Source organism: Hyla sarda, chromosome 9 (genome assembly GCF_029499605.1).
Source record: "Hyla sarda isolate aHylSar1 chromosome 9, aHylSar1.hap1, whole genome shotgun sequence".
Classification (NCBI taxonomy): Eukaryota; Metazoa; Chordata; class Amphibia; order Anura; family Hylidae; genus Hyla; species Hyla sarda.
This window is the reverse complement of record NC_079197.1, coordinates 119,849,661-119,874,443: the sequence shown is the minus strand read 5'-3', so window position 1 is coordinate 119,874,443 and position 24,783 is coordinate 119,849,661. Positions and strand designations below refer to the sequence as shown.

At 42.3% G+C, this 24,783-nt stretch overlaps 1 protein-coding gene across 2 annotated transcripts; it reads left to right on the top strand.

The window, feature by feature from the left end:
• The first annotated feature begins 13,708 nt into the window (after positions 1-13,708).
• LOC130291625 (uncharacterized) lies at positions 13,709-15,861 on the top strand. Of its 2 annotated transcripts, none has more exons than XM_056540603.1 (2): positions 13,709-14,530; positions 15,326-15,861. In XM_056540603.1, exons 1-2 carry the CDS (start codon positions 13,867-13,869, stop codon positions 15,343-15,345), a joined length of 684 nt encoding a protein of 227 aa, XP_056396578.1. In that variant the 5' UTR covers positions 13,709-13,866; the 3' UTR covers positions 15,346-15,861. The 2 variants fall into 2 exon arrangements, with proteins under 2 accessions (XP_056396578.1, XP_056396579.1); XM_056540604.1 differs by lacking the exon at positions 15,326-15,861 and having other exon boundaries at positions 13,709-14,251; positions 14,392-14,593.
• The last annotated feature ends 8,922 nt before the right edge of the window (positions 15,862-24,783 follow it).

Below are 24,783 nucleotides of genomic sequence, written 5' to 3'. Positions count from 1 at the left end.
TATCACAATGTCATATAAATTATATTTCCTAAAATAATATAAGCCACAATGTAAACAACAATGTAAATGTATCAGAGCAGTCAAGGTTTGGGAATACAAAGGAAAAGATTAGATACTAAAGGACTTTAAGGTGTTTTATAAAATCATGTCTATTAAAATCATGGCTTTGTCCAAGCTGAAGCACAGGCATGCACAAAGTCCAGTAAGTGAGGGTGGGCTAGCACTCCTCTGTGCTCTCTCCTGTCTGATAGGACTCCTCTGTGCTCTTTCCAGTCTGATAGTACTCCTCTGTGCTTTCTCCTGTCTGATAGTACTCCTCTGTGCTCTCTCTTGTCTGATAGTATCCCTCTGTATTCCCTCCTGTCTGTTAGTACTACTCTGTACTCTCTCCTGTCTGATAGCACTACTCTGCGCTCTCTCCTATCTGATAGTACTCCTCTGTTCTTTCTCCTGTCTGCTAGTACTCTTCTGTGCTCTCTCCTGTCTGATAGTACTCCTCTGTGCTCTCTCCTGTCTGATAGCACTCATCTGTGCTCTCTCCTGTCTGATTGCACTCCTATGTGTTCTCTCCTATCTGATAGTACTCTTCTGTGCTCTCTCCTGTCTGACAGCAGTCCTCTGTGCTTTCTCCTGTCTGATAGTACTCCTATGTGCTCTCTCCTGTCTGATAGTACTCCTCTGTGCGCTCTCCTCCCTGATAGGACTCCTCTGTGCTCTCTCCTGTCTGATAGCACTCCTCTGTGCTCTATTTTGTCTGATAGGATTCCTCTGTGCTCTCTCCTGTCTGATAGCACTCCTTTGTGCTCTCTACTGTCTTATAGTACTTCTCTGTGATTTCTCCTGTCTGGTAGCACTCCTCTGTGCTCTCTCCTGTCTGATTGTACTCCTCTGTGTTCTCTCCTATCTGATAGTACTCTTCTGTGCTCTCTCCTGTCTGACAGCACTCCTCTGTGCTTTCTCCTGTCTGATAGTACTCCTCTGTGCTCTTTCCTTTCTGATAGCATTCCTCTGTGCTCTCTCCTGTCTGATAGCACTCCTCTGTGCTCTCTCCTGTCTGATAGGACTCATCTGTCCTCTTCTGTCTAAAAGTACTCCTCTGTGCTCTTTCCTATCTGATAGTACTCCTCTGTCCTTTCTCCTTTCTTATAGTACTCCTCTATCCTCTCTCCTGTCTGATAGCACTCCACTGTGCTCTCTCCTGTCTGATAGCACTCCTCTATGCTCTCTCCTGTCTGCTAGTACTACTCTGTGCTCTCTCCTGTCTGATAGGACTCCTATGCGCTCTCTCCTGTCTGATAGGACTCCTCTGTGTTCTCTCCTGTCTGATAGGACTCCTCTGTGCTCTATCTTGTCTGATAGGACTCCTCTGTGCTCTCTCCTGTCTGATAGTACTCCTCTGTGCTCTCTCCTGTCTGATAGGACTCATCTGTGCTCTGTCTTGTCTGAAAGGACTCCTCTGTGTTCTCTCCTGTCTGATAGGACTCCTCTGTGTTCTCTCCTGTCTGATAGGACTCCTCTGTGCTCTCTCCTGTCTGATAGGACTCCTTTGTGCTCTCTCCTGTTTGATAGGACTCCTTTGTGCTCTCTCCTGTTTGATAGGACTCCTCTGTGCCCTCTCCTGTCTGATAGCACTCCTCTGTGCTCTCTCCTGTCTTATAGCACTCCTCTGTGTCTGATAGGGCAGGAGACATTTACTTGAACATATTATAATGGTAGGATATATTAAATGTCATTAAAAATATTGAACAGAAATGCTGACATGTTTCAACCAGCAACAGTTTTTAGTCATGGCATAAACTACACACATTCATGCCTGCTCAGATGTAATGTCCAAATGCCATGTCAAAGACACTGACAACAGTCCCATCTTCAGAATACAAGTAATCATCTGGCTGAACAAGTCAGGACTACAAAAAAAAGCAGGAAAACCAGAGATGGAGCAAAATTGAACATTTAGCCTTGTGTGAACATGGTTAAACAGGGTATGGAAAAAAACTTCATCTAATTATTACATTAGACTTCCATTCTCTCTCTTTTTTTTTAGATGTGTGTGTTTTAAGAGAAAATGTTTGTAATCTTGTTTATCTTATTTTGAATACTAGGTTATCTAACTTTGAAGTAGTAATTTTAAATTTACAGTACATTAAAAGTAAATGTGATATTATTATATGTAAAGGGATGAATTGGCCTATAAGGTAACAGTAGACCTGCGCATAAAGGAGGCCCGGGGGGGGGGGGGGGATTAGGAAGACATCAACCGAAAGGAGCATGTATATACAAATACACTTAAAGGGGTACTCCCGTGGAAAACTTTTTTTTTTTTAAATCAACTGGCGCCAGAAAGTTAAACAGATTTGTAAATTACTTCTATTAAAAAATCTTAATCCTTCCAGTACTTTTTAGGGGCTGTATACTACAGAGGAAATGCTTTTCTTTTTTGATTTCTCTTCTGTCATGACCACAGTGCTCTCTGCTGACCTCTGCTGTCCATTTTAGGAACTGTCCAGAGCAGGAGAAAATCCCCATAGCAAACATATGCTGCTCTGGACAGTTCCTAAAATGGACAGCAGAGGTCAGCAGAGAGCACTGTGGTCGTGACAGAAGAGAAATCCAAAAAGAAAAGCATTTCCTCTGTAGTATCCAGCCCCTAAAACGTACTGGAAGGATTAAGATTTTTTAATAGAAGTAATTGACAAATCTGTTTAACTTTCTGGCACCAGTTGATTTAAAAAAATAAATAAAAAAAATAAAAAACCTTCTGAAGGGGTACTCCACCCCTGGACATCTTATCCCCCTATCCAAAGGATAGAGGATAAGATGTCTGATCGTGGGGGGTTCCAGCAGCTGGATCTCCTTGCAGTCACCCGGCATTCTAAACATTATGTTCAGAACGCTGGGTTTGGGCGTCTGTAGTCATGATGTCAGGCCACCTCTACTTGTGATGTCATGCCATGCTCCTTCCATTCATGTCTATGAATGTCTAGGAGGATGTCAAGTAAAAGACAAAGATAGACTTGAGGATTTGTGACATGCACCACAATATTGTACTTTGTAAGAATTGACAAACCTTTTAAAGCAACACATAATTTAAAGTGTGGATTACTTTAAAGCAAGTCTTGTGAATGTAGCAAACAATAGATTGAAGATGGCCCTATTGAATTCTATGGGAGAACTTTCTAAGCATACCCTATCAATTAGGCAGAGTACAGTATGCACGGAGGGGGAGGGGGAAGCTAAGCTTTGACCATAGCCTATTGTGAATGGTCTGATCCTGTTTTATTCATACATAGATGTCACCTTTCACTGTAATCCTGCTTGTAATAATTAGTGTTGCTCACGAATATTCGCAATGCGACTGGCGTGCGAATTTTCGCTTATGCAAATTTTTGTATATACTAATTTTCACATATGCGAATTGTCGCATATGCGAAAAAAAACGTGAATATTACGAATATGCGAATTTAGCAAATATATGACGAATATTCATCCATATATTCGCAAAATATTGCAAATTCGAATATGGCCTATGCCGCTCAACACTAGTAATAATATGATGGCTACTGCTTAAACTTATCAGCTACAGGAAGTGTCAGCCTTTTATTAGGCTTAGTGACCAGGCTGTAAATGGTAAGATTTTAAAAAAAAAATAATTAATATAATATGATTTGAATAAAAGAAAATTTTAATTGATTAAACCACTGAGTAATTTTATTTTTTATAATTATATAATTCCTTTAACAAGCTAGCCTATTTATACAGGGCCCTGGAAGTTCAATTTTGTACTGACTGTATGTTAAACAATATATTTAGGAGGAAAGTGTAGATGGACTTAATAGTAGGATTACTTCACAGATGGCATGAACAAATGTTAGTTTAAAATATGTATAAAATAAGAGTGGAAATGTAATTGGCACAAAACACAGCTGATTTACATCACTGTCAGAGTTGACTTCAGATTCCCCTGTTGCTATACTGTTTTTTACAGTAAACATATAGGAACACTAAACTTACTTAAAAAAATGCATAAAGTCTGGCTAGTTAGAAAATCTACCTCTATTACAAATTGTAATAATTTGTGTCTAACATCTTGGCGTTGATTAAAAATAAAGGAACAGATGGTCTGAGCATGACATCCCAACACATCAGACAGTAGATAGCTAAAAATCTTCATAAAATATTTATAGGAAAAAAAAGGTTCATTTGAGTGCTAAATGTATAATTTCCTACTTCTGGCAGAAATACAAATGGATAACATTATGGTAGCAATATAATATATGACTCACTGGGATAGCAGGTAATCACACAAACACATGCAAAATCAACACATTGCCTCTCAACAAGACTTCATTTTTTTGTATCTGTTTACTAATAATAATAATATGGAATAGTAGTTTGTCTGTAGAATAAATAAGAACAAAAATAAATTATATATATATATATATATATATATATATATATATATATATATATATATATATATATATCATTGATTGTTTTTCCTGAATTAATATATTAAGCCTGCCTGAATACATTTAAGGGTTGGTTAATATGGTTATTTAAGGGGAATAACCCCAATAAAAAAGAATTGTGTTAGTTTCCTTAAGAAAAGCTCATTGAAAGGATTCTACTGCTGGGACTCCCTGCAAGCTATTGTTATTAACAGGGAAACTGCTTTGTGTGCTTTTCTTCCATTAGAGCTCCTACAGGGAAAATAAAGTATATCAATAGAGAGTTACGTTTTTGCATCTGTTTTCCGTTCTAATAGTCTTTTGTGTGAAATGAAAACTGAATTTGTCACCTAAAATTGTTTATTTACTAATTAAAACCAGATACACATACATTTTCATATTCTTATTTTGTTTTTTGACTGTACATCTTATTTTATTTTCATATTTTCATGGCAACTATCTTACCTGTGCTAATTTTAACAGCATTTAGAGATACATTGAATAGCAGCCGCAAAACAACCAATAGAACCATAGGATGCTTTAGCATAGAACTAATTTACTTCAATATTAAAGGGTTCTAGGTCTTCATGCCCTTTGATGTAGTCATTGTTTAACATAAATATTTGATAAAAGAATGTGAAGCGCAAATCTATTTCTTAACCCCCATGATAAGGAGGTCCCCAAACACAAGGATGGTGCATTCTTGAGACAGTGTAAGTGACAGGGAGAAATGGTAATGGAGGAGAGCCAACAAAAAGGCTATTCACGTCAGTACTTGGAGTTTAAATATGATAGGAGTCAGAAGCTCACTATTCTATTTATCAGACAGTAAGCCAGTGATGTGTTGTGCATCTCTGGATTACAATTCATAGATTTGGAGGGCTGGTCACTCTGAGCTCATCCTGGTGAATCTGTCTGGCCTCTCAGAAGTATCACAGCAATGTTTTATGCATTGTCAGCCTAATTCTCAAGACTCAGTAAGTCTATCAGGTCGATAATGTACATTATGAGAGCAGAGACTATGGGGGAGATCTATCAAAACCTGTGCAGAAAAAGAGTGATGTAGTTGCCCATAGCAACCAATCAGATCACTTCTTACATATTTAATAAGTGCCTGTGAAAAATGAAAGAAGTGATCTGATTGGTCACTATGGGTAACTGTACCTCTTTTCCTCTGCAAAGATTTTGATAAATCTCCCCCTACATATATATATATATATATATTTAATCCTGTTTCCATAATGTCCTATACTAATAGTGCAGGATACCACAAAAAAGAACAAAGAAAGATGTCCCTGCTCCTTGCAATATGCACTGCACAAATATTGTGTGTTTGTGTGTTAATAAGAGTAATAGCAAATTGCATGTTGTTTTAAAAACTGAAATGCTACCATGCATTTTACTGCAGATCATATGAGTAACTTCATGGGGATGTTGATAACCAGGGTTAGGAGAGCAAAGGGCTCCATACAGCTCCAACTCAGACGATCACTGAAGTTGGATAGCAAAGCAGAGTGCAGTTTGTCTGGACCCATCGATTCCAGCATGCCATGCAAGCGAATATTGTTTCATTGATTACAATATATAACGTTGTCCAGTTGTAGATGTAGATTGCATAGTTGTTCAGGATGTTGCCTTACCACATCATGTTAAGTTTGGACAGAGGGCGAATCCTGAGCCGTTTTAACCACCTTCACTCTAGTGGAGAAGACAGACAAATCCGTTCAAGCAAATTCTTGCTTCCATTTCACTTCCATTTGTTTACCTAGGAAAATTAGGTCCCCTTTTGTTAGAAGGGATAAGGACTGAGACTGGCAATCTGTGAGGATTACTGGGTGGTCACCAGTAGAGAGTAAATGATTGCCCAAAACAGTACGCCCTTCACTTCGAGCAGTAGGGTAAGCAGAAGAGGCACGGTCCTGCAACTGTGACCTGAAGATTGGTGGGGTCCCCTCCAAACTGAAGTCCGGAGCCCAATTAATCAGCCGAGGTTGATCAGAGCTGGATGCAGAGAAGAGAGCATGCCCCTGTGAAGAGTACTCCATCACTATGTGACCCAGTGGCTAGCGGAATTCCACATGCAGAAATTAAGAAGTATGAATGGGAGTGTGGAATCCCAAGTTTATGGGCTTTATTTGTTATGCCTTACAAATATCTCACTATGTTTTAGGTACCAGCTCCACTAGGGAGGATGCTCTAAAGAAATATCCCATTTGTGGCACTACTTCATTGTACTTAAAGAAACATTAATACTAGAGATGATTGAATCAATTCATAATAACCCAGATGCAACAAAAATTTTACAAAGACATTTGGATTGGTCTGAATTCAATTTTCTATCAATAATTTTTTTTTATTTTTTATAATGGTACAGTAGCAGGGACTTGTCAAAGTCAGGAGTCCCTGCTACTGTACTTACTGAGCAGCGAGGCATACATTGTATGCTTTTCTGCCTAGTTCACATTCACTGGGTGAGATGCATAGAAACTGGCCTGGGTAAATGTCTCCACTTACTGTAACTAGGGCAGATGCTCTGCACCTGGTCCAGCAAGTATGGGGCCGAATCAGAATGTTGATTTGCGTGAAACATGCTAAATTAATTTTGGGGGTTTTATTCATCTTTATCCATATCCTATTTTATCCTATTTAAAATGTAAGTACATATGATGGATTCTAGCATTTTGTGCCCAAAAAAGTCCATTTACTTTTAATTGAATGCTAGGGTTTAAGATATAATAAAGATGTAACCTTTTACTGAAATCCCTGCCCTCTAATTATAATGGGATGATTGCCTATCCTGCCTTCAGTATCCTCAGCACAAGCTGATAAATTATCTCTACAGACCAGACATTTTAGCCTATTGTGAGTACCTAGTTGCCAGCATGGAAATTAGATTTATTTAGGAAATATATATATATATATATATATATATATATATATATATATATATATATAGACTTACTTTCAACAATATATCATAGATGCTCTATAAATGTGAAGTATCTATTTATAGCAATAAATTGTTACTCTTATCTTCTTGGTCCAACCTTAGTTTTCTGTAACACTATTATTTTGTGTGTCAGTTGAGACGTATTTTTTTTTTTTTTTACAGAAATGATGTAAAGGATCTCAAGTTGTGAGTAATTTTATTGTTCCACATTATATAATTTTATTTTTGCCTCAGTAAAATATAAGGAATTCAATATATTCAACATATTCTTCTGGATATGAGTGTTTATTTTTCTTCAGGTTTAGAAATTCTTTGGTTATAAAAATGAATACATCTCAATTTATAATGTTTAAATTGAAAAATAAAAACAAATTACCTATCAACTCATATATACCTTACAATCCAGCATGTCAACTAGTAATCTATAATTTACTCACCTAGATAAATCATCTGTCAAAATCTACAGACCATCATCCAAAAGGCCTGTTTGTCCCATGAACTCTTCAATCTGTTGAAATTATATTCAATGCTATTCAGCAAGAAATTTCATGTTTTCAACCCAGGGTCCTCTGTTACTTCAGAGAAACTTGAATTTAACTGATCTTCTATCTAAAAGCCTTTGACAGAATAGTTCAAATAATGCAATCCATGTACTGTATGGTAATAAGACTGGATAAAAATTCTATATACTTTGACGAAAATAGAGACAAGCATAAAAGAAGCAGTAAGGAGCCTAAAAGGTATACTTACTATAAAGCTAGCTTATGCTTTACACAGGGAAGTTATGTAAATACAATCAGTGATCCCTGTCTCCCCATTTATTTCTTTTTTAACAAAACCACTTCCATCTGATACATTTTATTTAATGAAATATAGTAAAAAATAAAAAAAAGTATAAGTCCATCAAAGCCATGAAGATACTAAAACATTTAGTAAATCGAATGAAGACAAAAAAGCGCTGGGCACACGGGCTCCGGTCAAGCAGTTTATTGCAGGTGAAAATGCTCAGCAACAATTGTTTCGCTACTCGCAGATGGTTTTTTCACAGCCTAATTGAACCAGAGATCTCCCCCCCTTTAAAAGTCCCAGCATTCCCAAACAAACTTTATTAACAGGGAACCAAATAAAAGGACATACATAAAATATATTTTATGGAAGCACATTGTTACTAGAATCGGTTAAAATCTAATGAAAAGGTAGGTGGCAGTATATGCACTCAATGCAACACTCAGGTCATACCCACATTCACTTAGAACATACTATTCAAATGGCTCCTTTCGTTCATCCTCATCGGGCCCAGAGTATCTGTTCTAAGAATAAGTTATGTCTCTCTTCTAAGCAATTCTTGGATACGGTCAGATAGTCTTTCCAATATAGTGGGGTGGAGATCTCTTATTCAATTAGGCTGTGAAAAAGCTACCTGCGAGTAGCGAAACAATTGTTGCTGAGCATTTCCACCTGCAATAAACTGCTTGACCGGAGCCTGTTTGCCCATCGCTTTTCCGTCTTCATTCAATTTGTGGAAGTCTGTCCTGTATTTGGCACCGGTGGTCAGTGCCGCAGATGCCCGGAGGCTTGCTGTGTGTTGCTATACCCTTGTGGGATGAGCATAGTTAGCTGTGCTGGCTGCATTTCTATTTTGGGAATAAAACATTTAGGCTTCTGGCTTTTGAAGAATCGATATATGAGGAACGTAACTGCAGCACACCAGCGTATTCAAATAAGAGGCAGCTTTTTTCCAGAAATACAAAGACTATGCTTCTGTGTTCTCACACCACTATTTTCAAGTCAAAGTGCAAGTGATCCAATGAGGTTTAAATATACATGGTCATGTGACCAATTAATTTGCATACATAGATATAAGCAAAGTATATAATACAAAATCGTGCAATAAAATATACATGTAGGGGACATCACAAGTATGTCCAAAGTGCAGACATGCATCATAAGTGTTTAAAAGTGCAAAAAATGGATAATAAAGTTTAAATCATATAAAACATCCTATGGAAGTAGGAGGGTACACATCTGTGCATATTACAAGTAGCCAATCATATTCAGGAATTTATAGCCCATGCGCTAGTGACATATGCCCGTAGCGGGACACGTGATTGCTACGTATCTACTGTCTCCCTTATACTATTGGCTTATCACTCTTGATGCAGAAGCACCGATATGGTGCGAGCGGACCTGCGGCTCCACGCTTCTTTGTTTACAATTCACTGTGGGGTAATGCCATATGCCACCGCCCAATCCTGAACATGAGTGGCTACTTGTAATATGCACAGCTGTGTACCCTCATACTTCAGTAGGATGTTTTATGTGATTTTAACTTTATTATGCACTTTTGTGCACTTGCACATATGCACCTTGTCATTTCATCCATAATCTATTTGTGCCACTGGCTTGCCTCCTAGGTTTCTCTTTTTATTTCATCTCATATCCGATATATATATATATATATATATATATATATATATATATATATATATATATATATATATACCGTATATATATATATATATATATATATATATATATATATATATATATAGGCAAAAAAGAGGTAGAGCAGCACTTCAATAGAATAAGTCAGTAGGGATGCGCGTCAGTCACTGGGACCCTGGTCTTGGATCCAATTCACAGCATAGAAAAAAGGGATGACCGCAGCACTCCAATTGATGAAAAAGAAAAAGTGTCTTCATTCCATTAACAAAACTTGGTGCAACGTTTCGGTGTCCTCACAACACCATTCTCAAGCTAACAATAGTGATCTTTAAAAGATATATATGTAGGGTGAAACATGTCAAAATCAATTACAAACAATTAAAAGTGTATAAAAAATATTAAAGTGCAAATAGTGCATATCATACACAGTAGGGGATGTATACATAAAATCCAAGTGCTAGTGCATAGTTAAAATCAAATCCACATATACAAGATATGTGGATCATACAGAGAAGTGGTATTGTCATACAATTTCAGACACTCAAATGATCAATCATTACAATACATAATAAGGGGGTGGGTCTATGGTGTAACTCACCGGGGGGGGGGGGGGGGGGAGAACTGTCCTCCATGTATGAAGAGCAATGGTGCCGAACACCAAAAGTGTCTAAGCGTTCACAGTGCTATGGACCAATCAACAGTGTCAAAGAATCATCATGTGATCTCTGACATAATCGATTATTACGCCGACCGGCTCTGTCACTTGGCGCATGCGCTACAGCATTCAGAGTTGTTCCGGTGGCCATCTTAGTTAAGGTAAACAGGGATCTGTGTTTTGCGATCCCGGTTGTCATAGTGACAGACGCCACCTGGTCAGGTAAAGTATGCATAGCACAACCCGACCTGGATCTGCGGCGAATGTCAACCATGATCTCCGGTCTCCACTATATAAAGAGGAAAAATGAATTAGGAGAAATAAACAAATAAAAAAGTGAATAGTAAATAATAAAATATGAAGGTCTCCGGCACCAATTGTCGAGGGGAATCCTCAGTCTTTTATGGGTTTCCACTAAAGTGGACGGGGGTGCCCATCACAAGCATTGTACATCCACACTGGGGTCCAGATAGTCTTTTTACAATATATTGACACCTTATGCTATCCAACACACAATCACCGTCTTGCGCAAAAACTAAATAAAATGAGATAAATATACAAAAATATATAAATAAAATAAAATAAAAAATAATAAATAATGAAAAATAAAAATAAAAAATAGAGTATAAAAATTAAGTTACGTATAGAATTTTTTAAAATTGAATCAAATAAACTAACATAAGATCAATATAGTGTATGTTACCACATGCTATTTTATTTATATGATTGGTCCAATGCATTGCAAATTCTTCCCAAAAAAAACAATAAACTTAAATGTTATGACATACATGATACAGTGTTGTAAATATGAAAAAATTCTATAGGTATGTGCAGCTCACAACTATTACGCACCGAGGTCAAACTGGGCAAGCAACTATACCTTAATTGCTAGAAAAGGGAAATACCAAAAAATACAATGTAGCCCGGACCTTCTAGGTGAGTAAATAAAAATGGATATACGTGGATCGTGCTTCAATAATAATTAACATTTATTATAAAATATAGTTAAGATTTCGACACTTCTCACAGGGCCCTTGTGAGAAGAACATACATATTAAAAGGCAACCTAACAATGTATTTAGGTAATAGTAATTAAAACTATAGACCGGGCATAGGATAATAAAATAGCAGAGTAAGATCTGTACCATACAAATATATTAAAGAGTTGCTCTTCTGAGTATTTAGGGTAGATATGTCCCTTTTAGATACAGTAGCAAACAGTCTGTAATATTAGAAATTGTTACCGGTCTGTAAATGGTAACTCAGGCAATGGGTGTTGTTCCCGCAATGGCTGAGTGTCCGTGGTGTGCACAGTTCTCTGTGCGGTGCTTCCAATTGTGAGCCTGGTCCAGTAGAATCTGAGCGCGGTGGCAGTCGCTGTCGGCTGAGGTGCTGGCAGGCGCCGAAGATCGCAGTGGTGTCCGGGGACTGCTGGCGCTGGCGTGTGCTGGAGATTGGTATTCCTCACCGCTTTGTTAGTTGGTGGACAGGACCATGTACTGGAGGGCTGGAAGTTCACCTCGTGTTGCCGGCGTCTGACGTCAGAGCCGGGATGGCTGCACCAGTGTTACGCCGAGCGCTCCGGGTCCCCGCTCCTCCCCGGAGCGCTCGCTTCACTCTCCCCGCGGCAGCGCTCCGGTCACGTCCTCTGACCCGGGGCGCTGCGATTCCGCTGCCAGCCGGGGTGCGATTCGCGATGCGGGTAGCGCCCGCTCGCGATGCGCACCCCGGCTCCCCTACCTGACTCGCTCTCCGTCTGTTCTGTCCCGGCGCGCGCGGCCCCGCTCCCTAGGGCGCGCGCGCGCCGGGTCTCTGCGATTTAAAGGGCCACTGCGCCGCTGATTGGCGCAGTGGTTCCAATTAGTCTTTACACCTGTGCACTCCCCTATATCACCTCACTTCCCCTTCACTCCCTCGCCGGATCTTGTTGCCTTTGTGCCAGTGAAAGCGTTCCTTGTGTGTTCCTTGCCTGTGATTCCAGACCTTCTGCCGTTGCCCCTGACTACGATCCTTGCTGCCTGCCCCGACCTTCTGCTACGTCCGACCTTGCTTTTGCCTACTCCCTTGTACCGCGCCTATCTTCAGCAGCCAGAGAGGTGAGCCGTTGCTAGTGGATACGACCTGGTCACTACCGCCGCAGCAAGACCATCCCGCTTTGCGGCGGGCTCTGGTGAAAACCAGTAGTGGCTTAGAACCGGTCCACTAGCACGGTCCACGCCAATCCCTCTCTGGCACAGAGGATCCACTACCTGCCAGCCGGCATCGTGACAGTAGATCCGGCCATGGATCCCGCTGAAGTTCCTCTGCCAGTTGTCGCTGACCTCACCACGGTGGTCGCCCAGCAGTCACAACAGATAGCGCAACAAGGCCAACAGCTGTCTCAACTGACCGTTATGCTACAACAGTTACTACCACAGCTTCAGCAGTCATCTCCTCCGCCAGCTCCTGCACCTCCTCCGCAGCGAGTGGCCGCTCCTGGGATACGCTTATCCTTGCCGGATAAATTTGATGGGGACTCTAAGTTTTGCCGTGGCTTTCTTTCCCAATGTTCCCTGCATCTGGAGATGATGTCGGACCTGTTTATGCAGAGAGAAAATTGGCTCTGAAGATTATCTATTCTCAACCCAATCATGCTCAGGAAACCTTGGAAATCGATCAACAAGTTCTACGAGACTTAATGGATTTACTCTCGGACAATGAAGCGTCACAAGAGGCTAAACGACAATTACAGAATACTGCGTATTATTTGGAATTACCATCGGATCCTACGGTGACCTTCAAAAAGAAATTTGAAATGTTATTGGACTCAGCCCGACGTTATGGAATTATCACAGAGAAGGAACACCGCTATATGTTTGTGACCACACCTGTCGTGCCAACCTATTACATGTTACCGAAGGTGCACAAGAATATGACTAATCCCCCAGCCATTGGTTCTGGATTTGAAATCACATGTGAGGGACTCAATGCATCTGATGGAACTTTTGGAGGATACATCACTACCAAGAGATTTTCTACTAGTAACCTGTGATGTGGAGTCCTTGTATTCGAATATTAGACATGAAGATGGCATCAAAGCAGTCACAGAAATCTTCAACACACAAGGCTCGGAGACACAATGTCAAGAATTCATTGAGCAGTTGAATGACAACAACCTGCAGATTCGCCTTACATCGCAAATCTCGGATACAAGGGTGGAATTCCTGGATTTAAAGTTAATCCGGAATGAGGACAAAATCACCACCTCTCTGCATCGTAAAGAGACAGCTACGAATAATTTATTGCATTTCGGAAGTTTCCATCCGGGACACACCCGTAGAGGGATACCGACGGGCCAATTTTTAAGACTGAGACGTAACTGTTCACAAATGGAGGACTTCAGGAGACATGCGAGGGATCTAACGGAGCGCTTGAGGGTGAGAGGTTACCCTAAAAAGGTTATATCAAGAGCTTTTCAAAAAGCATTGCACTCTGACAGAAATGAATTATTGAAACCGAGGACACGATTGGAAGATACATCTCTACGCCTCACTACACCATACAACAACCAGTGGAATCAGATACGACAATTACTACATCAACACTGGACCATTCTGAAATCAGACCTGAAGATTAACCCCTTAATACCAACAATCCCATTATTAACAGCAAAACGGGCACGGAACCTGAAAGATATTCTGACACAGAGTCATTTTGCGAGATCGAGAGGAAAAAGGAACAGAAAACAAGAATACATTGGCTCATTTCCATGTGGTGAGTGTTCTATTTGCCAATACATGGAACCCACACGAGATTTTGTGGATCCAAGAGGGGGCACTCGGCATCACCTCAAACAAAACATTAATTGTAAATCCAGGAATGTTGTGTATGCCATTTTATGTCCCTGTAACCAGGTGTATATAGGCCAGACGACACAGGAACTGAGGAAACGAATTCAGAAGCATTTTTCCACAATTTCGCTAGCCGATAGAGACTTTAAAAGTGAGAGAACTTTGACATCAGTGGCAGCCCACTACAGAAAACATCATGCAGGTAGGATCGGGGGCACGAGGGTAGTGGGCTTGGAAAAAATAACATGTGGAATACGTGGGGGTGATATTTCGTCCCTTATACTCAGACAAGAAGCTAGATGGATTTTTCAATTGGACACGGTAGCACCACGGGGCCTGAACGAAGAATTAACCTTTACGGGTTTTCTGGGCATTTCATAGACACATACAAAAAACAAAATAAAAATAAAAAATAAATCTTTATTATTTTTAAAAAAATATATATAAAAAAAATTTTTTTAAAATTTTTTTTTTTTTTTTTTGCACATAATATAGATACATGTAGACAGTCACTTTTACACATCTATTCACACTTAATACACTACACTCTATCACTTATCTTTTACACACTGTTTATTTTATACACATATATACACATATACACACACTGTTTATTTATACACATATATACGCACATTTTACATATCACTTTGGTATAGTATTTCATTATATTCAGTATTGGTTGAGGTTTTTATATATTTTTTCTCACGGTTTTTGGTTTTATTGTATAGTTTCACACCCATTTCTCACACATTCAAAAATAAACAAATAAAAATTTAATTTATTATATTTTTTTATATTTTTTTTTTTTTTTTTTTTTTCCTTTGTTATATGTTATAAGGTAGGCTCATATTTTTTGGGGGCCCCTTCGGTATGATCATTCGTTGACCTCTTTTTAATTATTATTATGTGTTATTATAATTTATTATTTTCTCTTTTTTTCCCTGTTCTTTGTGTTTTTCCCCTTTTTTTTTTTTTTTTTTTTTTTTTTATACAGATCCATTTGGACCACTGTAGGGTTTTCATCGGGGATAACAAGTCTCACAATCAAATGGAGCTCATTAACCGTGTTTCTTGTTTGTTTTTTTCATTTATGCATGTCTCATAAATTGTGAAGAATATGTCCAGGAGACATATTCTGGAAGATGCATCTTCACTAAATGTTATGGCTATTGTGATACATGTTGGCATTGGGTATGATCTAGTTCATGGGGGCTGATGCAGTTTGCATAGGGATATGGTTTAATTTGGTCAGGTTTATTTGACATCTGTTATTTGTCACCAGATTTGTCTCTACTTCCGATTTTGATTTTATCTCACTCATGTACATATATTTGGGTTGATAATTTAGATATTATCATAATCTAGATATTATCATTATCAGACTCTGTCCTTATTCTTTTCTATTTTTGCTCCATCTCCGGACAAGCATATATCCTGAATCTTACCTCCCCTTGATACCATGTTGGGCTCGATCACGTGACGGGTGGGCGGGGTGCGGCGCCGATCCAGCAGGGCCATGTGCCGGGCGCGGTCGTGTATTGCATTGCGGTCTGAGCCTCGTTCTGGTCCGCGGTGCGTGCAGGGCACCTTGCCCCGGGCGCTCGTGCGTCTCGAGCCTCGTTCCTGATCCCATGGAGGGCTAATAGAATCACATGCCAAGCCTCGGTTCCATACACATTGATTAGTTACCAAGCCTCGCTTCCAACTTTGGTCCCGGCCACACGATGTTGGCTATTGTGGCGTGCCAAGCCTCTCTTTCACTGAGATTCCATAATGAATGCGAGTCAACATGCGCTCCACAGGTTTTACTCCAGGTGATTGTAATTTCAATGATTTTGTTATATATATAAGAACGGCCAAGATGAGTATTTTGTTACTCCTGAGGAAGCCTCCGTAGCTGGAGGCGGAACGCGTGGGGTCAGCTTCTCCCTGCTTTGGATGTGAGGAGTCCCGGTAGCAGCACTTTAGCACTGAGCCTGACAGCCAGACTTGTTGGACATACAGCACTCTTTCTCAGGTCGTAGTATTGCACTCCACATTTGGCACACTTATTACATGCACTGAGCTTTTTGCACCTTATACTGGCCAGATATATTTGCACCGTGATTTACAACATATATATTCTTGTATTATACCTACATTGGTCAGGCTGCTAGGCGTTCTACATATTGTACTCATATTTGCCAGGTGCTATTTATTGGTATAATCTCTAGATTTTGCTGCATACATTGGTTGTGTTCCATCAGTCCGGGACTGGCTCACATCTTAGGGCTATTTGTACCCACTGCAGGGTGGGCGTAGTAGGATTATATTCCTCCGCTTTTTGGATTATGTGTTTTTAATTGTTTTTAATTGTATGTACTCATCTGTCTGTCTTGAGAGAAATAAAGATTTATATTTTTTCTGGAATACATTGATTATTTGTGGTGTGCAATGTATATATGGCTGCTAGCTTTCTCTTTTCTTTTGGGACCTGTTTCCCACTGAAAGGTCTAAGGTGGCTTTCGTAGTCAGCCTTCTGTCCGGAAAAGCCCTGTCATGGGCCACACCGCTCTGGGACCGCAATGACCCCGTCACTGCCTCTGTACACTCCTTCTTCTCGGAAATCCGAAGTGTCTTTGAGGAACCTGCCCGAGCCTCTTCTGCTGAGACTGCCCTGTTGAACCTGGTCCAGGGTAATTCTTCCGTTGGCGAGTATGCCGTACAATTCCGTACTCTTGCTTCAGAATTGTCCTGGAATAATGAGGCCCTCTGCGCGACCTTCAAAAAAGGCCTATCCAGCAACATTAAAGATGTTCTGGCCGCACGAGAAATTCCTGCTAATCTACATGAACTTATTCACCTAGCCACTCGCATTGACATGCGTTTTTCCGAAAGGCGTCAGGAACTCCGCCAAGATATGGACTCTGTTCGCACGAGGCGTTTCTCCTCCTCGGCTCCTCTCTCCTCTGGTCCCCTGCAATCTGTTCCTGTGCCTCCCGCCGTGGAGGCTATGCAGGTCGACCGGTCTCGCCTGACACCTCAAGAGAGGACACGACGCCGTATGGAGAACCTCTGCCTGTACTGTGCTAGTACCGAACACTTCCTGAGAGATTGTCCTATCCGTCCTCCCCGCCTGGAAAGACGTACGCTGACTCCGCACAAAAGTGAGACAGTCCTTGATGTCTACTCTGCTTCTCCACGTCTTACTGTGCCTGTGCGGATGTCTGCCTCTGCCTTTTCCTTCTCTACAGTGGCCTTCTTGGACTCTGGATCTGCAGGAAATTTTATTTTGGCCTCTCTCGTCAACAGGTTCAACATCCCGGTGACCAGTCTCGCCAGACCCCTCTACATCAATTGTGTAAATAATGAAAGATTGGACTGTACCATACGTTTCCGCACGGAGCCCCTTCTTATGAGCATCGGATCTCATCATGAGAGGATTGAACTTTTGGTCCTCCCCAATTGCACCTCGGAAATTCTCCTTGGTCTTCCCTGGCTTCAACTTAATTCCCCTACCCTGGATTGGTCCACTGGGGAGATCAAGAGTTGGGGGTCCTCTTGTTCCAAGAACTGTCTAAAACCGGTTCCCAGTAACCCTTGCCGTAACTCTGTGGTTCCTCCAGTAACCGGTCTCCCTAAGGCCTATATGGACTTCGCGGATGTTTTCTGCAAAAAACAAGCTGAGACTCTACCTCCTCACAGGCCTTATGATTGCCCTATCGACCTCCTCCCGGGCACTACTCCACCCCGGGGCAGAATTTATCCTCTCTCTGCCCCAGAGACTCTTGCCATGTCCGAATACGTCCAGGAGAATCTAAAAAAGGGCTTTATCCGTAAATCCTCCTCTCCTGCCGGAGCCGGATTTTTCTTTGTGTCCAAAAAGGATGGCTCCCTTCGTCCTTGCATTGACTACCGCGGTCTTAATAAAATCACGGTTAAGAACCGCTACCCCTTACCCCTCATCTCTGAACTCTTTGATCGCCTCCAAGGTGCCCACATCTTCACTAAATTGGACTTAAGAGGCGCCTATAACCTCATCCGCATCAGAGAGGGGGACGAGTGGAAAACGGCATTTAACACCAGAGATGGACACTTTGAGTATCTGGTCATGCCCTTTGGACTGTGCAACGCCCCTGCCGTCTTCCAAGACTTTGTCAATGAAATTTTTCGTGATCTGTTATACTCCTGTGTTGTTGTATATCTGGACGATATCCTAATTTTTTCTGCCAATCTAGAAGAACACCGCCAGCATGTCCGTATGGTTCTTCAGAGACTTCGTGACAACCAACTCTATGCCAAAATTGAGAAATGTCTGTTTGAATGCCAATCTCTTCCTTTTCTAGGATATTTGGTCTCTGGCCAGGGACTACAGATGGATCCAGACAAACTCTCTGCCGTCTTAGATTGGCCACGCCCCTCCGGACTCCGTGCTATCCAACGCTTTTTGGGGTTCGCCAATTATTACAGGCAATTTATTCCACATTTTTCTACCATTGTGGCTCCTATCGTGGCTTTAACCAAAAAAAATGCTGATCCCAAGTCCTGGCCTCCTCAAGCAGAAGACGCCTTTAAACGACTCAAGTCTGCCTTTTCTTCGGCTCCCGTCCTCTCCAGACCTGACCCTTCCAAACCCTTCCTATTGGAGGTTGATGCCTCCTCAGTGGGAGCTGGAGCTGTTCTTCTACAAAAAAATTCTTCCGGGCATGCTGTCACTTGTGGTTTTTTCTCTAGGACCTTCTCTCCAGCGGAGAGGAACTACTCCATCGGGGATCGAGAGCTTCTAGCCATTAAATTAGCACTTGAGGAATGGAGGCATCTGCTGGAGGGATCAAGTTCTCCTGTTATTATCTACACCGACCACAAGAACCTCTCCTACCTCCAGTCTGCCCAACGGCTGAATCCTCGCCAGGCCCGGTGGTCTCTGTTCCTTGCCCGATTTAATTTTGAGATTCACTTTCGTCCTGCCGATAAGAACATTAGGGCCGATGCTCTCTCTCGTTCCTCGGATGCCTCAGAAGTTGAACTCTCTCCGCAACACATCATTCCACCTGACTGCCTGATCTCCACTTCTCCTGTCTCCATCAGGCAGACTCCTCCAGGAAAGACCTTTGTTTCTCCTCGCCAACGCCTCGGAATCCTCAAATGGGGTCACTCCTCCCATCTCGCAGGTCATGCGGGTATCAAGAAATCTGTGCAACTCATCTCCCGCTTCTATTGGTGGCCGACTCTGGAGACGGATGTTGTGGACTTTGTGCGAGCCTGCACTATCTGTGCCCGGGATAAGACTCCTCGCCAGAAGCCCGCTGGTTTTCTTCATCCTCTGCCTGTCCCCGAACAGCCTTGGTCTCTGATTGGTATGGATTTTATTACTGATTTACCCCCTTCCCGTGGCAACACTGTTATTTGGGTGGTCGTTGATCGATTCTCCAAAATGGCACATTTCATCCCTCTTCCTGGTCTTCCTTCTGCGCCTCAGTTGGCTAAACAATTTTTTGTACACATTTTTCGTCTTCACGGATTGCCTACGCAGATTGTCTCGGATAGAGGCGTCCAATTCGTGTCTAAATTCTGGAGGGCTCTCTGTAAACAACTCAAGATTAAATTAAATTTTTCTTCTGCATATCATCCCCAGTCCAATGGACAAGTAGAAAGGATTAACCAGATCTTGGGTGATTATTTGCGACATTTTGTTTCCTCCCGCCAGGATGACTGGGCAGATCTCCTCCCATGGGCCGAATTCTCGTATAACTTCAGGGTCTCTGAGTCTTCCTCCAAATCCCCATTTTTCGTGGTGTACGGCCGTCACCCTCTTCCCCCCCTCCCTACTCCCTTGCCCTCTGGTCTGCCCGCTGTGGATGAAATTTCTCGTGACCTTTCCATCATATGGAGAGAGACCCAAAATTCTCTCTTACAGGCTTCATCACGCATGAAGAAGTTCGCGGATAAGAAAAGAAGAGCTCCCCCCGTTTTTTCCCCTGGAGACAAGGTATGGCTCTCCGCTAAATATGTCCGCTTCCGTGTCCCTAGCTACAAGTTGGGACCACGCTATCTTGGTCCTTTCAAAATTTTGTGTCAAATTAATCCTGTCTCTTATAAACTTCTTCTTCCTCCCTCTCTTCGTATCCCTAATGCCTTTCACGTCTCTCTTCTCAAACCACTCATCCTCAACCGTTTTTCTCCCAAATCTGTTCCTCCCACTCCTGTTTCCGGCTCCTCGGACATCTTCTCGGTCAAAGAAATTTTAGCTGCCAAAAAGGTCAGAGGGAAAAATTTTTTTTTAGTGGACTGGGAGGGTTGTGGTCCTGAAGAGAGATCCTGGGAACCTGAGGACAACATCCTAGACAAAAGTCTGCTCCTCAGGTTCTCAGGCTCTAAGAAGAGGGGGAGACCCAAGGGGGGGGGTACTGTTACACCGAGCGCTCCGGGTCCCCGCTCCTCCCCGGAGCGCTCGCTTCACTCTCCCCGCGGCAGCGCTCCGGTCACGTCCTCTGACCCGGGGCGCTGCGATTCCGCTGCCAGCCGGGGTGCGATTCGCGATGCGGGTAGCGCCCGCTCGCGATGCGCACCCCGGCTCCCCTACCTGACTCGCTCTCCGTCTGTTCTGTCCCGGCGCGCGCGGCCCCGCTCCCTAGGGCGCGCGCGCGCCGGGTCTCTGCGATTTAAAGGGCCACTGCGCCGCTGATTGGCGCAGTGGTTCCAATTAGTCTTTACACCTGTGCACTCCCCTATATCACCTCACTTCCCCTTCACTCCCTCGCCGGATCTTGTTGCCTTTGTGCCAGTGAAAGCGTTCCTTGTGTGTTCCTTGCCTGTGATTCCAGACCTTCTGCCGTTGCCCCTGACTACGATCCTTGCTGCCTGCCCCGACCTTCTGCTACGTCCGACCTTGCTTTTGCCTACTCCCTTGTACCGCGCCTATCTTCAGCAGCCAGAGAGGTGAGCCGTTGCTAGTGGATACGACCTGGTCACTACCGCCGCAGCAAGACCATCCCGCTTTGCGGCGGGCTCTGGTGAAAACCAGTAGTGGCTTAGAACCGGTCCACTAGCACGGTCCACGCCAATCCCTCTCTGGCACAGAGGATCCACTACCTGCCAGCCGGCATCGTGACAACCAGGATGGTTACACCGGAATGGATCTGAACTGCTGAAGGTGTTGTAAATATGTTCTATATAAAGTTAAGGCATGGAAAACCATTCTCTCCTCGGATCTTGTATTTCACCATCGGCCCATCTGTATCTCTAAAGAAAATAAAAGAGAACAATAAGTATTTAGATAAAATACACATATAAAATTATACTCAAATTTTAGATCACTACTGTTACCCTATTCTATTTTGAACATCCGTCTGAACCATCGGGCCAAACTGGCAGGCAACTTCTCTCCTACATACCCTCTATCTGGCATCATATATCCTGTGTGTTACTGTAAAGTCCACATCAATCGAAGACTTTGTAAGTCGTGGATCCACTTTAAATACAACAAAATGTCCCTGGAGGTTTCAGGGCAAACTAATGCTTAACAACCTTTTAGGGGTTACCCCTATCAGGGAAAACCCTTAACTAGAACCCCCCTTTTGCTAAAATGTAAACTTTATTAATATTTGATTAAAATGATACCCCACAGAAAACGTTTAAAATTCCAGCAGATCTAATGTATGGTGTAAACCAGTAACTGTTGTACACTTAATAGGGATATATGGGTCCAAATTTGCGTTTGTTTCATTTGTGTGCTGCTTCTCTAGCACACGTTAACTATTGGTGCCCTGTTCCCCATGTTGTCATTGACCTCCGCTGATTTAAAACCTAACAACTAATAGCCTCCCCAATGTTTCGCTGAACGAATCAGCTTTGTCAAGGGTAGCGAGGCTGATTCGTTCAGCGAAACGTCGGGGAGGCTAGTAGTTGTTAGGTTTTAAATCAGCGGAGGTCAATGACAACATAGGGAACAGGGCACCAATAGTTAACGTGTGCTAGAGAAGCAGCACACGAATGAAACAAACGCAAATTTGGACCCATATATCCCTACTAAGTGTACAACAGTTACTGGTTTACACCATACAATAGATCTGCTGGAATTTTAAATGTTTTCAGTGGGGTATCATTTTAATCAAATATTAATAAAGGTTACATTTTAGCAAAAGGGGGGTTCTAGTTAAGGGTTTTCCCCGATAGGGGGCAACCCCTAAAAGGTTGTGGATCCACTTTAACTTGCGTCTTTTCTATTGGTTTAAACGGTCACCTCCTCTCTTGGAAGGTGGTATACAATCCACTAACATAAATCTCAAGTCTCTTTCAGTGTGTTTTGCTTCTATGAAGTGTTTTGAGACTGGGAGATCAAGTCTCTGCTTCCTAATACAGTACCGATGCTGATTAAACCTTGTCTTGAAGTCCCATGTGGTCTCCCCTACATATAGGACACCGAAACGTTGCACCAAGTTTTGTTCATGGAATTAAGACACTTTTTCTTTTCATCAATTGGAGTGCTGCGGTCATCCATTTTTTTAAAAATATATATATATATATATATATATATATATATATATATATATATATATATATACCGTATATACTCGAGTATAAGCCGACCCGAGTATAAGCCGAGACCCCTAATTTCAACCCAAAATCCCAGGAAAAGTTATTGACTCGAGTATAAGCCTAGGGTGGGAAATACATCATCCCCCCCGTGTCATCATCCAGACCCGTCATTAACATCTTCATCATCATCACCGCCTGTCATCATCCAGACCCTCATCATCATCACCTGTCATCATCCCCTTGTCATCATCCCACACATACCCCCTTCATCATCCCCTTGTCATCATCCCACACATCCCCCTTCATCATCCCCTTGTCATCATCCCACACACCCCCCCTTCATCATCCCACCCCCCCTTCATCATCCTCTTGTCGTCATCCCACACACCCCCCTTCATCATCCCACCCCCCCCTTCATCATCCCCTTGTCATCATCCCACACCCCCCCTTCATCATCCTCTTCTCATCATCCGCCCTCAGTGGTCTTCAACCTGCGGACCTCCAGAGGTTTCAAAACTACAACTCCCAGCAAGCCCGGGCAGCCATCGGCTGTCCGGGCTTGCTGGGAGTTGTAGTTTTGAAACCTCCGGAGGTCCGCAGGTTGAAGACCACTGCGGCCTTCAACATCATCCAGCCCCCTCTCACCCCCTTTAGTTCTGAGTACTCACCTCCGCTCGGCGCTGGTCCGGTCTTGCAGGGCTGTCCGGTGAGGAGGTGGTCCGGTGGGATAGTGGTTCCGGGCTGCTATCTTCACCGGGGGCGCCTCTTCTCCGCGCCTCCGGCCCGGAATAGAGGCGTTGCCTTGACAACGACGCAGAAGTACGTTGGCAATGAACGCACCTCTGCTTCGTTGTCAAGGCAACGTGACTATTCTGAGGCCGGGCCCAAAGCGCTTAGAAGAGGCCTCCCCGGTGAAGATAGCAGCCCGGAACCACTATCCCACCGGACCACCTCCTCACCGGACAGCCCTGCATAACCGGACCAGCGCCGAGCAGAGGTGAGTACTGTACAGAACTAAAGGGGGGTGAGAGGGGGCTGGATGATGTCGAAGTCCGCAGTGGTCTTCAACCTGCGGACCTCCGGAGGTTTCAAAACTACAACTCCCAGCAAGCCCGGACAGCCGATGGCTGCCCGGGCTTGCTGGGAGTTGTAGTTTTGAAACCTCTGGAGGTCCGCAGGTTGAAGACCACTGCGGGTGGAGAGTTCACTCGAGTATAAGCCGAGGGGGGTGTTTTCAGCACGAAAAATCGTGCTGAAAAACTCGGCTTATATTCGAGTATATACGATAGAGATATATATATATATATATATATATATATATATATATATATATATATGTATACAATTTTCTCTTTATTTCTTTTTTCTTTCTAATGTTCTTTCAATGACTATTTGTATGTTTCTGGAAAAATGTAAGACTTAAAAAAAAAAAAAAAATATATGTATATATATATATATATATATATATATATATATATGTATATATATATATATATATATATATATATATATATATATATATATATATATATAAAAAACATCATGTGAATCATGTTTGCATGTGTTGTGTGTCATCCTCACTGTTTGTCCTAAGGTTTGTTTCAGACAACAATAATACTGGCGTAATATTGCATTTGTAACTCATATTTTGTTTGCACATGTTGGGTATCATCCTCCCTGTTTCAGTCAACTGTAATACTGTTGTTATACTGCATTTTTTGTGTCTATATTGTGGCAACATGTCCTGTCTCATTGCAAGTGTGATCCCCCAATCTAACACCCAAGCTAATGACTAAAAAAAACACCACATCCTCTCTGACTATTTAGTCACCTCTGACTGGATAGCAGCCATGGCAGGCAGATACTAAAGTTGCCTTTCTGTTCTTTGCTATATCACAAAAAGCTGAGATGAGTGTTGGAATGTGGTTCTCCTGA